Source organism: Aethalodelphis obliquidens, unplaced genomic scaffold (assembly GCF_003676395.1).
Source record: "Aethalodelphis obliquidens isolate GAN/ISIS:26980383/991018 unplaced genomic scaffold, ASM367639v1 scaffold1, whole genome shotgun sequence".
Taxonomy (NCBI): domain Eukaryota; kingdom Metazoa; phylum Chordata; class Mammalia; order Artiodactyla; family Delphinidae; genus Aethalodelphis; species Aethalodelphis obliquidens.
This window is the reverse complement of record NW_020837945.1, coordinates 70,075,564-70,091,940: the sequence shown is the minus strand read 5'-3', so window position 1 is coordinate 70,091,940 and position 16,377 is coordinate 70,075,564. Positions and strand designations below refer to the sequence as shown.

At 48.5% G+C, this 16,377-nt stretch overlaps 1 protein-coding gene across 6 annotated transcripts in view; it reads left to right on the top strand.

Annotated features, from left to right (window-relative positions):
• The window catches only part of ITGB5 (integrin subunit beta 5), a 125,095-nt gene that overhangs the window by 63,039 nt on the left and 45,679 nt on the right, over window positions 1–16,377 (top strand). For 5 of the 6 annotated variants that reach the window (XM_027106896.1, XM_027106931.1, XM_027106906.1 and 2 more), the window contains 3 exons: window positions 11,367–11,528; window positions 12,986–13,081; window positions 14,858–14,947. In XM_027106896.1, the coding sequence (XP_026962697.1) occupies window positions 11,367–11,528; window positions 12,986–13,081; window positions 14,858–14,947 (348 nt within the window). The remainder of the gene's footprint in view (window positions 1–11,366; window positions 11,529–12,985; window positions 13,082–14,857; window positions 14,948–16,377) is intronic. The other variant, XM_027106912.1, reaches the window with a different exon arrangement.

Genomic DNA, 16,377 nt, shown 5'->3' with positions numbered 1-16,377 from the left:
GACTCTCAACCACTGCACCACCAGGGTAGCCCAGCCTGCTTGTCTTCGCCCTTGGCTTCCCCATCTGTGACACGGGAACACTGATACCCCCCTTTTCATTTATAATTCACGGTGGCTCGGAACCGTGGGTTCTGTTCAGCTCTCCCAGATAGCGCTGTGGAGACACTTTTTCAGATGGTGCTTCCTTTTCGCAGCGAGGGAGCATGTCGCTGGTGACTCTTCAGTGACAACTGAGGCCCGTGAGCTATGTTGACACCCAGCTGGAGGACCCAGCTGTCTGGGTGGCCATCGATTTTACTTAACTTAGATTGACATCGAGAACAGAGAAGCCCATCATTTAAAGCTAGTGTTTCTGTCCTCGCTGAAACGGCATCCTGATCTAGGCCTCCCCTGTACTGAACACTGTTTACCAGAGAGAGTACTGTGGGCCTTGTCTCAGAGCAAGCAAGCTGAGGCTGTATTCGGGTGGGCCCCACCGCCCCTGTCCTCTAAGGCCGCTGGGTGGGGCGTCAGCTCTTCTCAGATTCCCAGGAATCGGTGTTCCAGGCCCTCCCGTGCACCCTCCCACAGGGCATCCGTGAGCCTCTCTCACACTTGTCATGCTCTGCCGTGGTCCCTGTGTATAAGCGAGTCACTAGGACGTGGGTATTGGGACCCACAGGCTTCTGTGAGCCTGTCGGAAGATTCGGCTGCCAAACACGGGCCGTGCGCTGCAGGGCCTGCAGGCTGCAGCCCCAGCCCTGCCTTCCTCTGCAGCCAGACGCATCCAGGGACCTGCGTCTGCCTCTGGGGCTGTGTTTAAGGCAGACGCTGATCGCTAGAGAGCAGGGAGGGGTGAGTGGCTGGTGCCGGGGCTGGAAACCACACCTCTGAGGAGCGGTTAAAGGTGGACCAAGACGAGAGACACCACAGGAAGAAGCGTGTTACCTGACCTCAGACGTCACTACAGAAGAGGGCTGTTCCAGGGGATGAGCTGGGGTAGCCACAGGGAAGCAGGTTTGAGTTCCAGGCAAGGGAGAAATTTCTAGGGAAGACCTCTGCTCAGCTGTGGAGCAGGCTGCCAGATGCGGCGGTGAGTCCGAGTGGGGACCCCAGGCCCATGCGGGGGAGGTGCCGGATGAAAGAGCCCTGCACGGGTGGAGCGTGGATGAGCCAACCTCAGAGGTTCTTTCCAAATGTCAGGTGCTACTTATTTCCTCTGAGGCAGCTTTTCTGCCCAGTAACCCACTGGTGCTTTTGTTCTACAGTGGCTCCTTCTAGCCTGTCTGGTCCTCACTGCACCCTCTTAAGCTGCATGACCGTGAACTCTGCCGTGCACACCCATTCTGTGTGCCAAGCTCAGCGTGCCTGGAGCTGGCGCCCAGAAAAGCTTTCCACTTCCGATGGCTTCCCCACGGAGCCACCTTGCCAAGTGGGTAAACATCCAGGTGCGGTGGGGCAGCTCAAGGGCACCCAGGGACAGTCTGGAGGTGGGCAGGGGAGGACGGAGGCCTTTGAGTGACCTTCCTCTTTGTCAGACCGTGCAGCCCCTTGCGTGTGACTCGTTCCAACCCCAGAAACCAAATTGCCGCACAGGCCAGAGCTTCATGTCCTCAAACAGAGAAATGACATCCTTACTCCCTAGCCATTATTTCACTGTCTCTGGGGCCACGTGTTGGAGGGGAACAAGCCGGCAAGTCTGTCTTCACTCTTGGGAGGAGCCAGTTTGTATTTATTTTCTCAGAGGTTGTAAGGCCTGGCCTTCCACTTCCATTCTGCTTCCCCTTTTCATGGACTACTGTTCTCTCTTTGCCATTTCAGGATCCCAGGTTCCCCAGGCTGACTTCCAGGCCTGGCTGCCCAGGGCCTCCAATAACCATCCCACTGACTGACCTGGCCCCCTCCCCTCCTCCACCCTTCTGCAGTTCGTGTTGGATGATCTCCATGGCCCTGCTGCCACCCTTTCTGCAATTCCCATTACTTTTCTCAGATCTCAGTGCATGGCAGGTGATCTGATGAAATATTTTCACTTAAGTTAGCCCCTTACTGCTTCCCGTATTTATATGATTAAAAGAAGATGTCTGTTGGATTGCAAAGCATATTAAATAGTTGGTGGAATTGGGAGTGATGTGATTGAAGACTTCTGGACATTGTGAGGGAGGTTTTCTTGTTACCCAACCCCGACCTTGTTCACGTATCCACTTACTACTCATTCCTCACTGAGTGCCAAGTATGTGCCAGGTGCAGTGCTCTTTGTTATTCTGGCCTCTACATCCCTTCCTGTCTTCTCTCAGCTCCAGATCTCTGCTGCTTTCTGAGGACAGAGCAGAGTTTGGTAAGTTCTCCACTGAGCTTTCCAACTGGAGAAGGTCATCTCTGGCCCCAGCACAGATTGGATTGGTGGCCCGTACAAAACCAGAGGGTTTGCCTCCTGGGAGTGGACGGAGTCAGAGGTTCTGGGCTTGGCGGCAGCTCCTCCCACCACTCATTACTTCTGACACGTGTGTCCAGAGTCCGTGGATGGCTGCTTTTCACATAGCATGGTCTCCTGTGCACGTGTGTGATTCGCCTCGAACAGCTGGAGTAAACGTAGGTCACAGAACACATCACCCTCGGGTGGCAGAAGGCAGGCTGGTGGCTGGGAGAGGGGTGAGCCTTGGGCCTCGCCTGCTCACCCAGAGTGGGCTTAGGAAAAGGAGGGTAAAACGCGTAGCATTGCCCAAAGGCTCTGTCTCGACACAGGCCATGGAGTGGACTATAAGACGGAATGGACAGTTCGAGACTGGACGGGTGTTGCGGTGGGACCAGGGAAGTAGGATGAAAAAGATAATTCTAAGTTTTCTAGATAAAACATTTGATGGTCCCTTTGTCAGCAATGGGGAAGCCTGGAGGGGAAGACGGTGCATCAGCTTTGGAGAAGTTGAGTTTTGGGTGATGGCAGACATGTCTGGCTTTTGGTCCAGACCTGGGACTAAAGCTTAGGAAGGAGGTCAAGTGGGAGAGGTAATTAATTGCGAGCTGTCCAAGCACATGCATGAACTTGGGTAAATCTCCTCGGGGACAGTGTTACCTTTGACCTCATCCAGTGCCGGGAGAGGAGGTGGAATCTGCTAGCAGCCGTAGGGGATGGGGGCATCCGACGGTGCGGTGTCCAGGAAGCCAAGGGCAGGAGGGCTTGAAGGAGGCCCTGGTCGGCAGCAGAGAGGCCGGAGGGCAAGGCCAGAGGATGGCTGCGGGGCTGGCGGCAGGACCTCAGCGTGAGCTTCGAGGTTCTCAACGTTGGCGCCACAGTAGGCTCACCCAGGAGCTTTAGAAGACCCCGTGGCTGGGCTGCAGGTCACATCAGAACCGCCGGGCGTTAGCATAGTTGAAGCTCCCTTGAGGACCTTCCATGCAGCTGGGGCAGAGAACCACTGTGCGTGTGGGGGCAGGAGGCGGCTGACTGGGAGCCGCCGTTGAGAGAGACGTTAGGGGCATGTGGAGAAGTCGGGTTCTATGGAGCTGGGGAGAGGAAATAGAGGCAGCCAGTCTGCCTCTACGACTAGCAGGTGATGAGAGACGTTGGGTCAAAAACAGAGTGTTTATTAGAAGTGGGTCGTGAGCATATCTTCAGGCACAAGGAAAGGACGCAGAGGAAATTGACGGATGGAACGGTGCTCCAGAGAGGGTGGGATTTGGGGGCTGCGTTTCCTTGGGGAGGGAGAGCACTCCTTCCCTGAGAGCATTAAGACCAGAGGAGAGGCCAGGGGGATGCGGATGCCTGTTTATTTATGACGGAGAGGCATACTAGGGCTGCGGAACCAGACACTGAGCGCCTGGAACAGACGAGGCGAGTCCTGTGACCTGTGTCCGTGGCTCACCTGAGCACGTGGGAACTGGGAGTTGGACAGCTGGAACAGACCTTGTGGTGGGTTTGATGCAGATTTGACTGAAGAGGAGGCAGGTACACTGCAGGCTTGGCCAGATGCTGGATTTCTGGCTTCGGAGTCCAGCGCCTTTCCGTCCCGCCCACCCGTGACATTTTCATCTGAGGGCTGACCTCTGTCATGTTTAGGAGATTGGCTTTTAAAAATCTTGTTTTTACCCAGAGACTTGGAGAAAAGTTTAGCTAAACAAATCAGTCTGTCTTTTTTTCCTCTTAAAATAGTTTTGTATAAAAAGAGAATACATTCAATCTAAAAATTTAGAAAATGCAGAGAGCAGAAAGGAAATAAACATCACCCATAACTGTACAATCCAAAAATAAGATCATGTGTTTCTGGATTTAAGTCACAGATTTTTGGCTCCATGGAAATACTGAGGACAATCACTGTCGGTTCTTGGCTGTTTACTGCCTGCAGGTACTGAGGAGCGGGGTGTGCTCTTTGTGTATCATTTTGTTTAATCCTCTCAACAACCCTATTAATCCTCTCAACAACCCTATTCTGCCCTCTATCTTTTTTTTTTTTTTTTTTTGCAGTACGCGGGCCTCTCACTGCTGTGGCCTTTCCCGTTGCGGAGCACAGGCTCCGGACGCGCAGGCTCAGTGGCCATGACTCACGGGCCCAGCCACTCCGCGGCACGTGGGATCCTCCCGGACCGGGGCACGAACCCGTGTCCCCTGCATCGGCAGGTGGACTCTCAACCACTGCACCCCCAGGGAAGCCCTATTATCTCTATCTTATAGCTGAGAAGCTGGGACTGGGAAAGATTGATTAACATGCCCAGTGTCATAAAGACAAGCTGAGGGAAGATGTGGGCATGAACTGAGGTCTGCCGTTCATCCGAGCCCACACTCCCAGCTGCCTTGTGGGCACTGCCACCGAACAAAGGAATATGCATAACTGGTATTCCCAGCACAGTACTGACATTCAGTCTGGTCATCTAATTTACTATATTTGAATGACTTTCTGAGCACACCAAGCGTTTATTGAAAAAAACTTTACTGAGGTATGATCGATGTATAATAAACTACACATATTGAACGTGTACAATTTGACAAATATTGACATTTATACATACCCGTGAGATATATATTCACCGTAATCAAGATGACGAACATATATCCTTCTCCCCTGCAAAAAGAGTATTTGTGCTCCTTTGTCATTTCTCCCTCCTGCGTCTCCTGCCCCCTTTCCCCAGGCAGCCACTACTTTGCTTTCTGTCAGTACACATGAGTTTGCGTTTGTTAAAACTTCAGAAATCCAGTATATACTCTCTTTGGCCTGGCTTATTTCACTCAGAACAACTGTTTTGAGATTCACGTGTGCTGTTGAGTGTCATCTGTGCTAAGGAGTGATCACTTCTTTTGTTACTGAGTAGTATTCCCTCGTGTGGATACACCACAGTTTATTCATCCACCTGTAGATGGGTATCTGGGTTGTTCTGGATATTTGGTAGTTTTTGCCTATTATAAATGGAGCTGCTACAGATGTGTTCAAGCCTTTGTGTGGTCGTATGCTTTTATTTCTCATGGGTCAGTCCCTAAGAGTGGGAGGGCTGGGTCATATGGTAGGTGTTTAACTTTTTAAGAAATTGCTAAACTGTTTTGCAAAGTACATGTATCATTTTAGAACCGTATGGGCAGTGTCTGCCAGTTCCGTTTCCTCCACATCTCCCCCAGTGTTTGATGTGGCCAAGTCTTTTTAATTTTTAGCCATTCTATTAGGTGTGTGGTAGAATCTCACTGTGGTTTTAATTAATACAAGGCTTTTAAACTTTTCGGTGTGCAAGCCTTCATGGTCCCTGTAGTGACCGTGGAGCCTCACACATCAAGAAGCAAAAGGAGACGAGAAGGAATGTAAAAGTTATTACTAGTCTGAGAGTAGTGACTATAGACCCCTTTTTTAGTGTGTCTTATGTACTAAATACTTGTTAACCTAGGATCAACCCTGCGAAGTAGGATTATCTTCATTTTACAGAGGAAGAAACTGAGGCTGAGAGAGATGAAGTGACTGACTTAGGGTCTCAAAAAGCAAACCCTCGAACTCAGCCTTGTCTGTGCCAAAGCTCTCGTATGCTGGCCCCCATGCCACACTCCATTCTGTAGTTACTCTTTTAAAAAAAAAAAAAAATCCACTTTCCCACTACTGGTCTCTGCCCCAAACGTGGATACAGAACTTAAGACTTCAAGATAGTCCAAGCAGACAGTAGGAAAATTATTTCTATTGTAAATTCTCTGTGGAGTCAGTGCTTGTAAAACCTCCAACCCCAAAAGGCTGAGTGAATGAATAAGCATCTCATTCTGTGCAGCCCGCCCTCTGGGCCAAGTTTGTTAACGTCACTTACATAACAAGAGTCCACTTCAGAGAAGACAGAATTAATATTATTAAGCCATGCTACTCTTCATTTGTGGAGCTATTTCTGTTTCAGATGCAGTATTCCAATTCAACAAACATTTATCCTGGATCAGCAGTCGTTAGTTGAGAGCTTGCCAAGTACTTTGATGAACTATCTCAATGATTACACACCCTCGGCTCTCCCTATGTGATTGGGTAGTTAGCTTTGCGGGTAAGAGGCAGGTCCTCTGAATCTGACTTCTCTGGTCCTTACTGGTTCAGTGACCTTGGGCTAGTGACTTAATGTCTCTGAACACCGGTGTCCTCATCTGCAAGATGACAATGTATTACCTCCTTCATAAGGGTTGCAGTGAAGATGGGATGGAATAGTGGAGGTGAACAATAAATGTTAAGTATTATCATTCCTGTCTTACTAACAAGAAAAAACTTTGAGATGTTAAATAATTGTGGTCAAAGCTACACAGGTAGTTGGTAGTGACAAAAAGCTCCCATGCCCACTTTCAAGTTTCCAAGTTCCACGTTATTCTATCTGCTTGCTGTCACCCTCCTTAGGTTCCTGCATGCCCCTTGAGAAGCTGGCATGGAAGAAAAGGAGGCTGAAAAAGTTAAATGACAGAGCCAGCATTCAAAGCCTAGTCTTTTAAAAGTAGCACTTATTAAAGATAGTTTGGGGAAAAAAAAAAAAAGATACTGCCTCTAATCTCAATCCCAACATCATTATGGTATATTTTGTTTCAGCCTCTGTTCTCTTTTTAGTGGAGGGTGATGCCTGTTTCTTCCATAGTTTGTAATCACACTGTAATTACAGTACTGTATTCTTTGTTTTTCACTTTATATTATACATGTTTACATATAATTTCATACTTTTTATGAACATAATTTCTAATGGTGGAAAGGAGAGATCTCAGTTTACTTAACCGTCCCCATATTCTGGTAGGGTAGTCACCTCTTTCCTGTTTTGTCACTATTAGTAAAAATACTGCCGTGCGTACTTCAGAATACTTCTTGCAGATAGAGTCTCCTGCAGTAGAATCATCGAGTCAAAAGATGTATATACTTCTTTAAGCATTTTTTAAAGTGAGGTGTATTGAGGGATGATTTACATAGAGTTAAAATTCACCCTTTTTAGGTATAACAACTTAGAGCCACCCCGACAATTAAGATATAGATGAAGAAAAGAAATGAAAAAAAAAGATAGAGGTAATTTCTGTCACCTCAGAAAGTTGCCCAATACCCGTCTGTTATTGACTTCTCCCTTTGCACTCAGCCTTTGGCAACCACCGATCTGTTTTCTGTCCCTCTATTTTGGTCTTCCCGTGAATATCTTCTGAATGGAGTTAGGCAGTAAGTTGCCTTTTGAGTCAGGCTTTTTTCACTTAACCTAGTGCTTTGGAGATTCATCCGAGTCGTGTGTATCAGCAGTCTGTTCCTCTTTCTTGCTGAATAGTATTCCGTTGTAGAGATGTACTACCGTTTTGTCTGTGTATTCACCACCTGATGGACATTTGGGTTGTTTCTAAATTTTGGTGATCACGAATTGCTGTTATATAAATATTTGCATAGTAGTTTTTATGTGAGCATAAGTCTTCATTTCTCGTGGATAAATACCAAAGAGTGGGATTGCTGAGTTGATGGTCATTGTATATTTAACTTTATGAGAATATGCCAAACTGGTTTCCAGAGTTGCCAAAACATTTTGTATTCTCACTAGCAATTTATTCGAGTTCTGATTGTTCCACATTCTTTCCAGCACTTGGTTTTTTCAGGGCTGTTTTTTTTTTTTTTTTTTTTTTTTTTTGCCATTGGCATAGCTATCTAATGGCATCTCATTGTGAATTTAATGTGCGCCTTTTCTTTTCTTTTTAATTAATTAATTATTTTTGGCTGCGTTGGGTCTTCATTGCTGTGCGCGGGCTTTCTCTCGTTGCGGTGAGCAGGGTCTACTCTTCGTTGCCGTGCGCGGGCTTCTCATCGCAGTGGCTTCTCTTGTTGCGGAGCGTGGGCTCTGGAGCGCGGGGGCTTTAGTGGTTGTGGCGCGTGGGCTCAGTAGTTGTGGCCTGTGGGCTCTAGAGCACAGGCTCAGTAGCTCTGGCGCACAGGCTTAGTTGCTCTGTGGCATGTGGGATCTTCCCGAACCAGGGCTTGAACCCGTGTCTCCTGCATTGGCAGGTGGATTCTTAACCACTGCACCAGCAGGGAAGCCCTGTGCACTTTCTTAATGACTAATGTTGTTGACGATCCTTTCATGTGCTTATTTCCATCCATATCTTTTCTTTGGTAAAATGTCTATTCAAGCCTCTAGCTTTTAAAATTCAGTTGTTTGTGTTGTTATTGGCCTATGAGAGTTCTTTATACATTCTGGATACAAGTCCTTTGTCAGATTTTTATTTTTTGCAAACATTTTCTCCCGATCTGTGCCTTGTCATTTCATTTTCTCAGTGGTATCTTTCAAAGAGCAGATGTTTTTATTTTTTTTATTTTATTTTTCAAAGAAAGCTCGTATTTCTCGTATTTTAATGTTTGTTGTAGACAGGCTTCCACTTTATTTATTTATTTATTTATGGTTGTGTTGGGTCTTCGTATCTGTGCGAGGGCTTTTCTCTAGTTGTGGCAAGCGGGGGCCGCTCTTCATCGCAGTGCACTGGCCTCTCACTATCACGGCCTCTCTTGTTGCGGAGCACAGGCTCCAGATGTACAGGCTCAGTAGTTGTGGCTCACGGGCCCAGCTGCTCCGCGGCACGTGGGATCCTCCCAGACCGGGCTCGAACCCATGTCCCCCGCATTGGCAGGCAGATTCTCAACCACTGCGCCACTAGGGAAGCCCAGGGCAGATGTTTTTAATTTGACAGAGTCTAATTCATCAAAATTTTATCCTGTGAATCATCTAAGAAATCTTTGCCTATACCAAGGTCACAAAGCTTTTCTTCTTTGTTTCCTTCAGACGTTTTATAGTTTTAGGTCTGTGATCCACTTTGAGTTCATTTTTGTATACAGTGAGAGCTGTGGGTTGAGGTTCATTTTTTTTCATATGGATGTCTAATTATTCCAATACCTTCTATCGAATTGACCGTATGTGTGGGTCTATTTCTGGTTTCTATCCTGTTCCACTGGTCTATGTGTCTATCCTTTTGTCAGTACCACACAGTCTCAATTATTGTAGCTTTATAATAAGTCTTGGCATTAGATAATGAATCCCCCAGCTTCGTCATTGTTTTTCAAAATTGTTTGATGAGTTTTCATTGTCTTTCCATATATTCCAGTTATTAACACCCCCTCTCAAGACACCCAGTCCTGCCTCCAAGAGAATACACTTATCTCCACTTCTAATACCGTAGATTAGTTTTGTCACAGCTTAGAATGCATCTGTGTTAGGGACCTTCTAGGTTGCTTCCTCTGGGTTCTGAAAACGTGCCCGGCCTGGTCATTGTGCCTTTACCAGCACCTAGAGCAACCCACTCCCCACCCCAACTTCTGCCTCCTCTGTCATTTCTTCTTCCAGTTTCCTTGAAGGGTCCTCTTCACCTTCAGCTCAGCTGACATTTCCTCTGCCCTGGGAAGCCTTCTCTCCTCCTCCCCGGGTTTCCGTTAAAAGTGTATTTATGGCTAAGTAATATTCCATTGTATATATGTGCCACATCTTCTTTATCCATTCATCTGTCGATGGACCCTTAGGTTGCTTCCATGTCCTGACTATTGTAAACAGAGCTGCAATGAACATTTTGGTACATGACTCTTTTTGAATTATGGTTTTCTCAGAAGCAGCCGCATAGCACAGGGAGATCAGCTCGGTGGTTTGTGACCACCTAGAGGGGTGGGATAGGGAGGGTGGGAGGGAGGGAGACGCAAGAGGGAAGAGATGTGGGGACATATGTATATGTATAACTGATTCCCTTTGTTATAAAGCAGAAACTAACACACCATTGTAGAGCAATTATACTCCAATAAAGATGTTAAAAAGCATGCTTATTGTGATAGTTAAGGCTGTGTTTCCACTTGACTGCAAGCTTTTTGAGGTCTGGAACAGGCTGTTTCTTAGACCCGGTGCCTTCCATGGGGACTGCATGTGGTAGGAAGTCAGTAATTGTCTGTTGGATGAACGTTGAGAGTCTGGGAAACTGATTCCCCAAAGGTGAATTCTTTGCTCACAGCTGGCCTCCTGGCTTTCAGTCCTCCCTGGCTTCTTTTCAAACTGCCTTTTCTTCCTTGTGTTACGCTGACTCTTTGTGACTTATTTCCACGCTGCTTTCGGAGCAAATGAGAAAATATCATACCTCTTGAAGGCTGTTTTATCCATCATTGTGGCGATAAGAAAGAGAGGATGATACCCTCAATCCCTTATCTGCCATAAGGTGATAGCTTTTAACTTGTAAAGTCTGTGAATCCAGTCTCCTATTTCAGTGTCAAGTGTACATGTGTAGATAACTCAGCGGTGTTTAAACCCTTCCTGTATTCATCCTGCTACCCACGTATTTTGGGATGCTCTTTCACTACTGGTATGAAGGCAACCCTATCCCAGTTTTTGTTGCCCTGTATCAGGGTCTAGCTGCTCCTACTAGTAATGACTGGGAGTGTTTTTGTGTAGTATCGGGGCCACAGTGTCTAAATATGAAAAAATAGAGTCCTTCCCTTGCAAGATAGCTCGTATTGAGCCGTGCCTCTGTCTGAAGAGTGGATACATTCCATACAGTGAAGCAGTAAAGGGAGAAAAGAGTGAGTCTGATTGACCTTAACTACCAGACTAGTTCAGTTCGTGATTGGAGTGGTTTACTTCTACCAGAAAGATGGCCGGTTTTCTCAAATCCTCCAAAGACAGATCTGTCTGTCGGTCATTAGAACACTCTGTTGTGAGTGATTCGTGTCTACTTGGGGGACTGAAGTGATCACTTACCGGTCATCTTAGACAAGGGCAGCCAGCCGAGTGTGTTGAAGGGAGGTTGGGGGGCTACTAAAGGCTGCTCTGTGGAAGGAACTATAGGGGAGGCTAACAGGGGAGGCGTCCAAGGGGAGTGGCTGTCAGGTACAGAGTCGAGCAGGGAGGGGCAGGATGCCCCAGGGCAGTCTCGGGTGGCAGCCAGGAAGGCCTAACACCCATCAGCCTCTGTCCCTCAGGAGAAGATCGGCTGGCGAAAGGACGCGCTGCACCTGCTGGTGTTCACAACGGACGACGTGCCCCACATCGCGCTGGACGGAAAGCTGGGGGGCCTGGTGCAGCCTCACGACGGCCAGTGCCACCTGAATGAGGCCAACGAGTACACTGCCTCCAACCAGATGGTGAGGACAGGGGACCCCAGCACCGCTCCCACCACCCCGCCTATGGTCCGAGGCCTCGCCGGCCTTTGCCACCTTCCTCTGGACCTCTACTCACCGACTCTCCACCCCATTCTTGGGACTGTGTCTCTACTCCATCTTCTCCAACTGGGCTTCTAGAACTTCTCCTTGTCATTAACTTAGACCATTTCTCAGGGATTTCTGTAGCTTTCTGCTTTTGTGCCCCCACATGGGGAGTGTTTAGTCGAGGGAAGAGGTGACCTGGCGAGACAGGATGGATCTCAAACGGGAGAGGTGATTTTGCACGAGGGAGAGGACTGTGTTCCAGCAGAGCCAAAAACTGGGATAGAAGTTATGGGGCAAGACCAGCGAAGACAAGACTTCCTGACTTCTAGAAATGGGTTTCCTGATGCCCTGAGTTCCATCAGTGTCAGGGGTGGGGTGGCAGGTGTCCTACACGGGAGGAGAAGCCCCAAGGACCTTCCATTCCCAGGAGCCTGTCACTGGGACCATGCGATTAAACAGAACTTAGGCAGAATTTCAAACATATGCTAGGCCAGTGAAGTGGACTCTACCTAACTATCAACCAGAGCCAACAATTAAGATTTTTCCACACTTGCTGTACAGTTGTTTCCTCCCCAAATCTACACCCTCTTCCTTCCCAAACCCATTCTGGTGTTTGGCTAGAGAGAAATTCTTTCTAATTCTTCCTGGACTAGCCCGTTTTCTCCAGTTTTAAGAGGTGGTCAAGAGTAATGGAGTCTGGAAAAAGAACTCGTAACTGTACAACCTGATAACTGTAGAGCTCACCGATGAGGACCCCAGCGTCCATCATCAGCCCTTAAAAGTCCTTCCGGACGTTGCTGAGCTGCCTCGAGGTGTCCTCCCTCCCTTCTTGCTCTGCACCCCTCCCCTGCCATAGCCCAACTTTTAGTCCAAATGTCAGCAGCCTCTTCTGCCCGTTCTGAGCCATGAGAGGACTGAGCAGAGCCTGTAGGGGACATTGGCAGGCCCAATACTGGGCACAGGAAAAGGAAAAATAGGACAAGGAGATCAGGAAGATCAGTCTTAGGGAAGAGAGGGAAGATAACAGGTGTTGACGGTAGGTGGTCGGACGTGGTGGCTCTCCTTTTGGGGACTTCCCCCCTCTGCCCCATTCCTGCTGAAGGGATGGAAACACGGACCAAGTGTGGGAAACCTCCACTCATCACTTCTCTATTCTGGGTTGGAGGGGTAGGAGGAGTGAGTCTAGTTTAGTAGGTGCCAGAGGGTCCTTTCCTGGAGAATCTCCCCCACAGTTTCTCAGTAAGGAGCTGCCGATGGGGCGTGGTTATTAAGGCGCTGCCCGGGGAAGGTGCTTATCGTGGCAAGTGATGAGTTACTGAGCGCACGTGGGAGCCACGTGCTCGTGTGTCAGCCTGGGACAAGTGTTACAACCTTGCCTTTTGCCTTGGCCCTAGGACTATCCATCCCTTGCCTTGCTTGGAGAGAAATTGGCAGAAAACAACATCAACCTCATCTTTGCAGTGACAAAGAACCATTATATGCTCTACAAGGTACACCTGGAGGGAGTGAGGGAGGCTGATGGCCTGAATCTAGGGGCCCTTCTGACCCTGAGATGAATGGGAGATTGGAATGTGGGGTCAGGTGAAGTGTGGAGGCTGGGTGAGGGGTGTTAACAGCCCTGTTCTGTGTGGGCAGAGATCCAGAGGAGGGTGGAATATAGCCCTGATCCGATCTACTGGAAAATAATAGTATTAAGGAAGCTCTTAAGCGTTCATATAGCAGTACATACCAAGGAAGTTAAACATATGGTTTCTAATTTGGTAATGAGAAAAACTTTGGAAATAGTTTTTCAGATGATGAAATGGAAGCACCCAGGGAATAGGGAAGGAAGATATAAACTGAAAATGTACAGAAAGAAAACTAGGCATCTAGGCAGGCTGCATCACCAGTTCCACAGTCTATAGAGCTTTTATGCCTTCCTGCAGAGTACGGGGGACCAGTGGGTTAGTTTGGGACAGGAATTTCTGAAGAAAACAATGCGTGTCTTGAGTGAACAGAGCAGTATGTGTGTGAGTCTGCCCTGTCTAAGAGAGACTCTTCCCAGGTCATCCCATGGGCCACCATTATACGTTTCCCTCGTGAATGTGCTCTTTCCCACGATCACAGGCAAGTTGCCTTTCACTAGAACTGTCCTCCAGGCTGCTCAGGGAGTGTTCGTGTGAGCCAAGTGTGAAGCCCAGCTCACCTCTGACATCTTTTGAATTGAGAGGTTATGAGAAATTAATCCCCACCTCCAGAACAGCCAACCCCTGTCCCCTCTCTTTACTGCTCTTAAGTATCCCCAAAAGAACCCTTGTCTGATGGTGTGTTTCTATTGCTTCTGCCTGAGATAATCATTGATAAAATGCCACTTACACCTTCTTGAGTTCTTTATCTTCTTTTAGTCTGAATCAATTTTAGAAGATGAAAACAAGGGAAGGAGGTTGCTCAGTGAAGATAGCAGGATAGAAGATATCCATTCACAAATACCATTTTTAGAGGGGTCAGTCGCACAGACCGTACTGAGAATGCTACCGGATGCTCCAGGAGGGAAGAGACCCACCTTGGCTTAAGCCAGCCTTGCTCAGAACCAAGGACCTGCTCGGGAGGCATATCCAGCCCAAGGCAGGCTGAGGGTGGCGGGTGTTGCTAGCAATTTCTGTCACTTTAGTAAGTGACATACTCAGGCCTTCGTACAAGTGAAAGAGGAAAGGCAGCCACTTCAAGGCTGCCTGCTTTGCCAAAGACTTCACCCGGAGATACCAGACCTCCTTGGGAAGGCACCATTCACGTTCATTTCCCTCCTAGGAAAAGATGAGGCTGTATTTGAGACCCTTAGAAAAGTTTCCCCTTTCACTTCTGCTGGCCAGGTCGAGGGCATCCTTGAACTGAACCTGGGGATGCCTGTGTAGTCTGGCGGGGAGAGGGCGAGCACATCCATAATATATTGACCTTAGAGGATGGAATTCCAGAGAGTTGTCCATTACATGCCAGAGAGGAGGGGTCTCCGAGAAGAAGCATGACATTATGCTTCAGGAACACATCTTGCCAGGCCCTTTCCACCCAGACCTTCAAGAATCGAGATTGCACAGCCGACTGCAACAACTCCATTCCCTTGTGCCTTCTTCCTCTGCTCGTGGCATCTTCTCTAGTTTGCGGTGTGAGAGAGTGGCAGAATCAGTGCTGGGGGCCCTGACGGTTCTAGCTCAGTAGGGCAGCGTTCACTCTTTGACAGTGTGGAAGGGCAAAATGGGCTCATCTGTTTTCTTTTTTTTTTCCCCCCCAAGAATTTTACAGCCCTGATACCTGGAACAACGGTGGAGATATTACACGGAAACTCCAAAAATATAATTCAACTGATTATCAATGCATACAACGTAAGTCACTGGTTTCTTCCCCCACCCTCTCCCCCTGAGGGAGCTGGTGTGGACTCAGGTGGACTCAGGCCTCTGTGTTCCCCGTGGCGAGAAGTGAGAAGCACACACACTGACTTCGCCTCCCAGTGGGCAGGACTGAAATCCCCCAGGCTTCTGGAGCTCCACATAGACCTGCAGACTAGAGTGAGTCTGCACACTTAGGGTCTGATTGTAATCAGGTCCTCTCAGAGGAAACCTGAGTGGGCCTGTTAAATCCCGTGCTTTGTAACCCATCCTGTTAACTCGGCTCTGCTCTACTAAGTACAGCACTTAAGGATGTAGTTTAGCAGTCAGTGCCACGTCCCAAGCCAGTCACCCATGATTCCCAAACCTTTCTCCTTCCTACCCTCCTTCCTCTCAATTTCTAACACCCAGGAGGTATTTGGCTCAGACCTACCTTTTCTCGGGAAAACGACAAGCATGATTTCTTGTGCTGGGAAGTATGTGCCCTCAGCTGTCCCCTCCTTGCAAGGCCTCCAGTGCCCACCCAGCCCCTCATGAGGCCTGGTAATTCCCAAATTGGAATTCAGAGTGCATCTTCCTGTTAAAACAAAGTTCTACATAGAGGAAATGTAACTTAAGGAATAATGTTAGTCCTGAACGTACGTAGAATAGACATGTGGGCTAACCTGGGAATGTGATTAACCACTCTGGAATCACATGCATGTTAGAAAAACCATCTTACTTTCCCATGACTGATTTTCATATGTGTATTTGGAGCTCTGCCTTTCCAGTTGAATTTGTGACCCTACTGATGCAGCCTTATTTTGTTTTTGTTTTTGTTTTTGCGGTACGCGGGCCTCTCACTGTTGTGGCCTCTCCCGTTGCGGAGCACAGGCTCCGGACGCGCAGGCTCAGTGGCCATGGCTCACGGGCCCAGCCGCTCCGCGGCGTGTGGGATCTTCCCGGACCGGGGCACAAACCCGTGTCCCCTGCATCGGCAGGCGGACTCTCAACCACTGCACCACAAGGGAAGCCCCAGCCTTATTTTGCGTTACTGCTCGGCTAGACCAGGAGCTGTAGGTAATGCCCTTGCCACGGGTGACCCAGAGCTTGGGGCTTCCCAGCCCTCACCTGGTCTCCTGGAGCCTCAGTGTCCTGAAGGCGGTGAGTGGGCAGCGGTAAGGATTTGTGGCTGGTTTTCCGTCCTCCTCCGCACCTCCACTTTCTGTGCAGCTAAGGATCCTCTGCCTCTCACACAGGCTGTGATCCCGCCTCACTCCGGGAACGTCCTGTTGCGAGAAACTAGACTTCTTCTCCTTTCCTAACTTATTCCCCACATACTAACGTCCTCTTTTCTGATCTCTGACCTTTAATCCTCATCGTATCCAGTGGCCACCTTAGAACCCAGTGAGACCAGATTTCCAGGTTAACTACACTTGGCGGTTTTC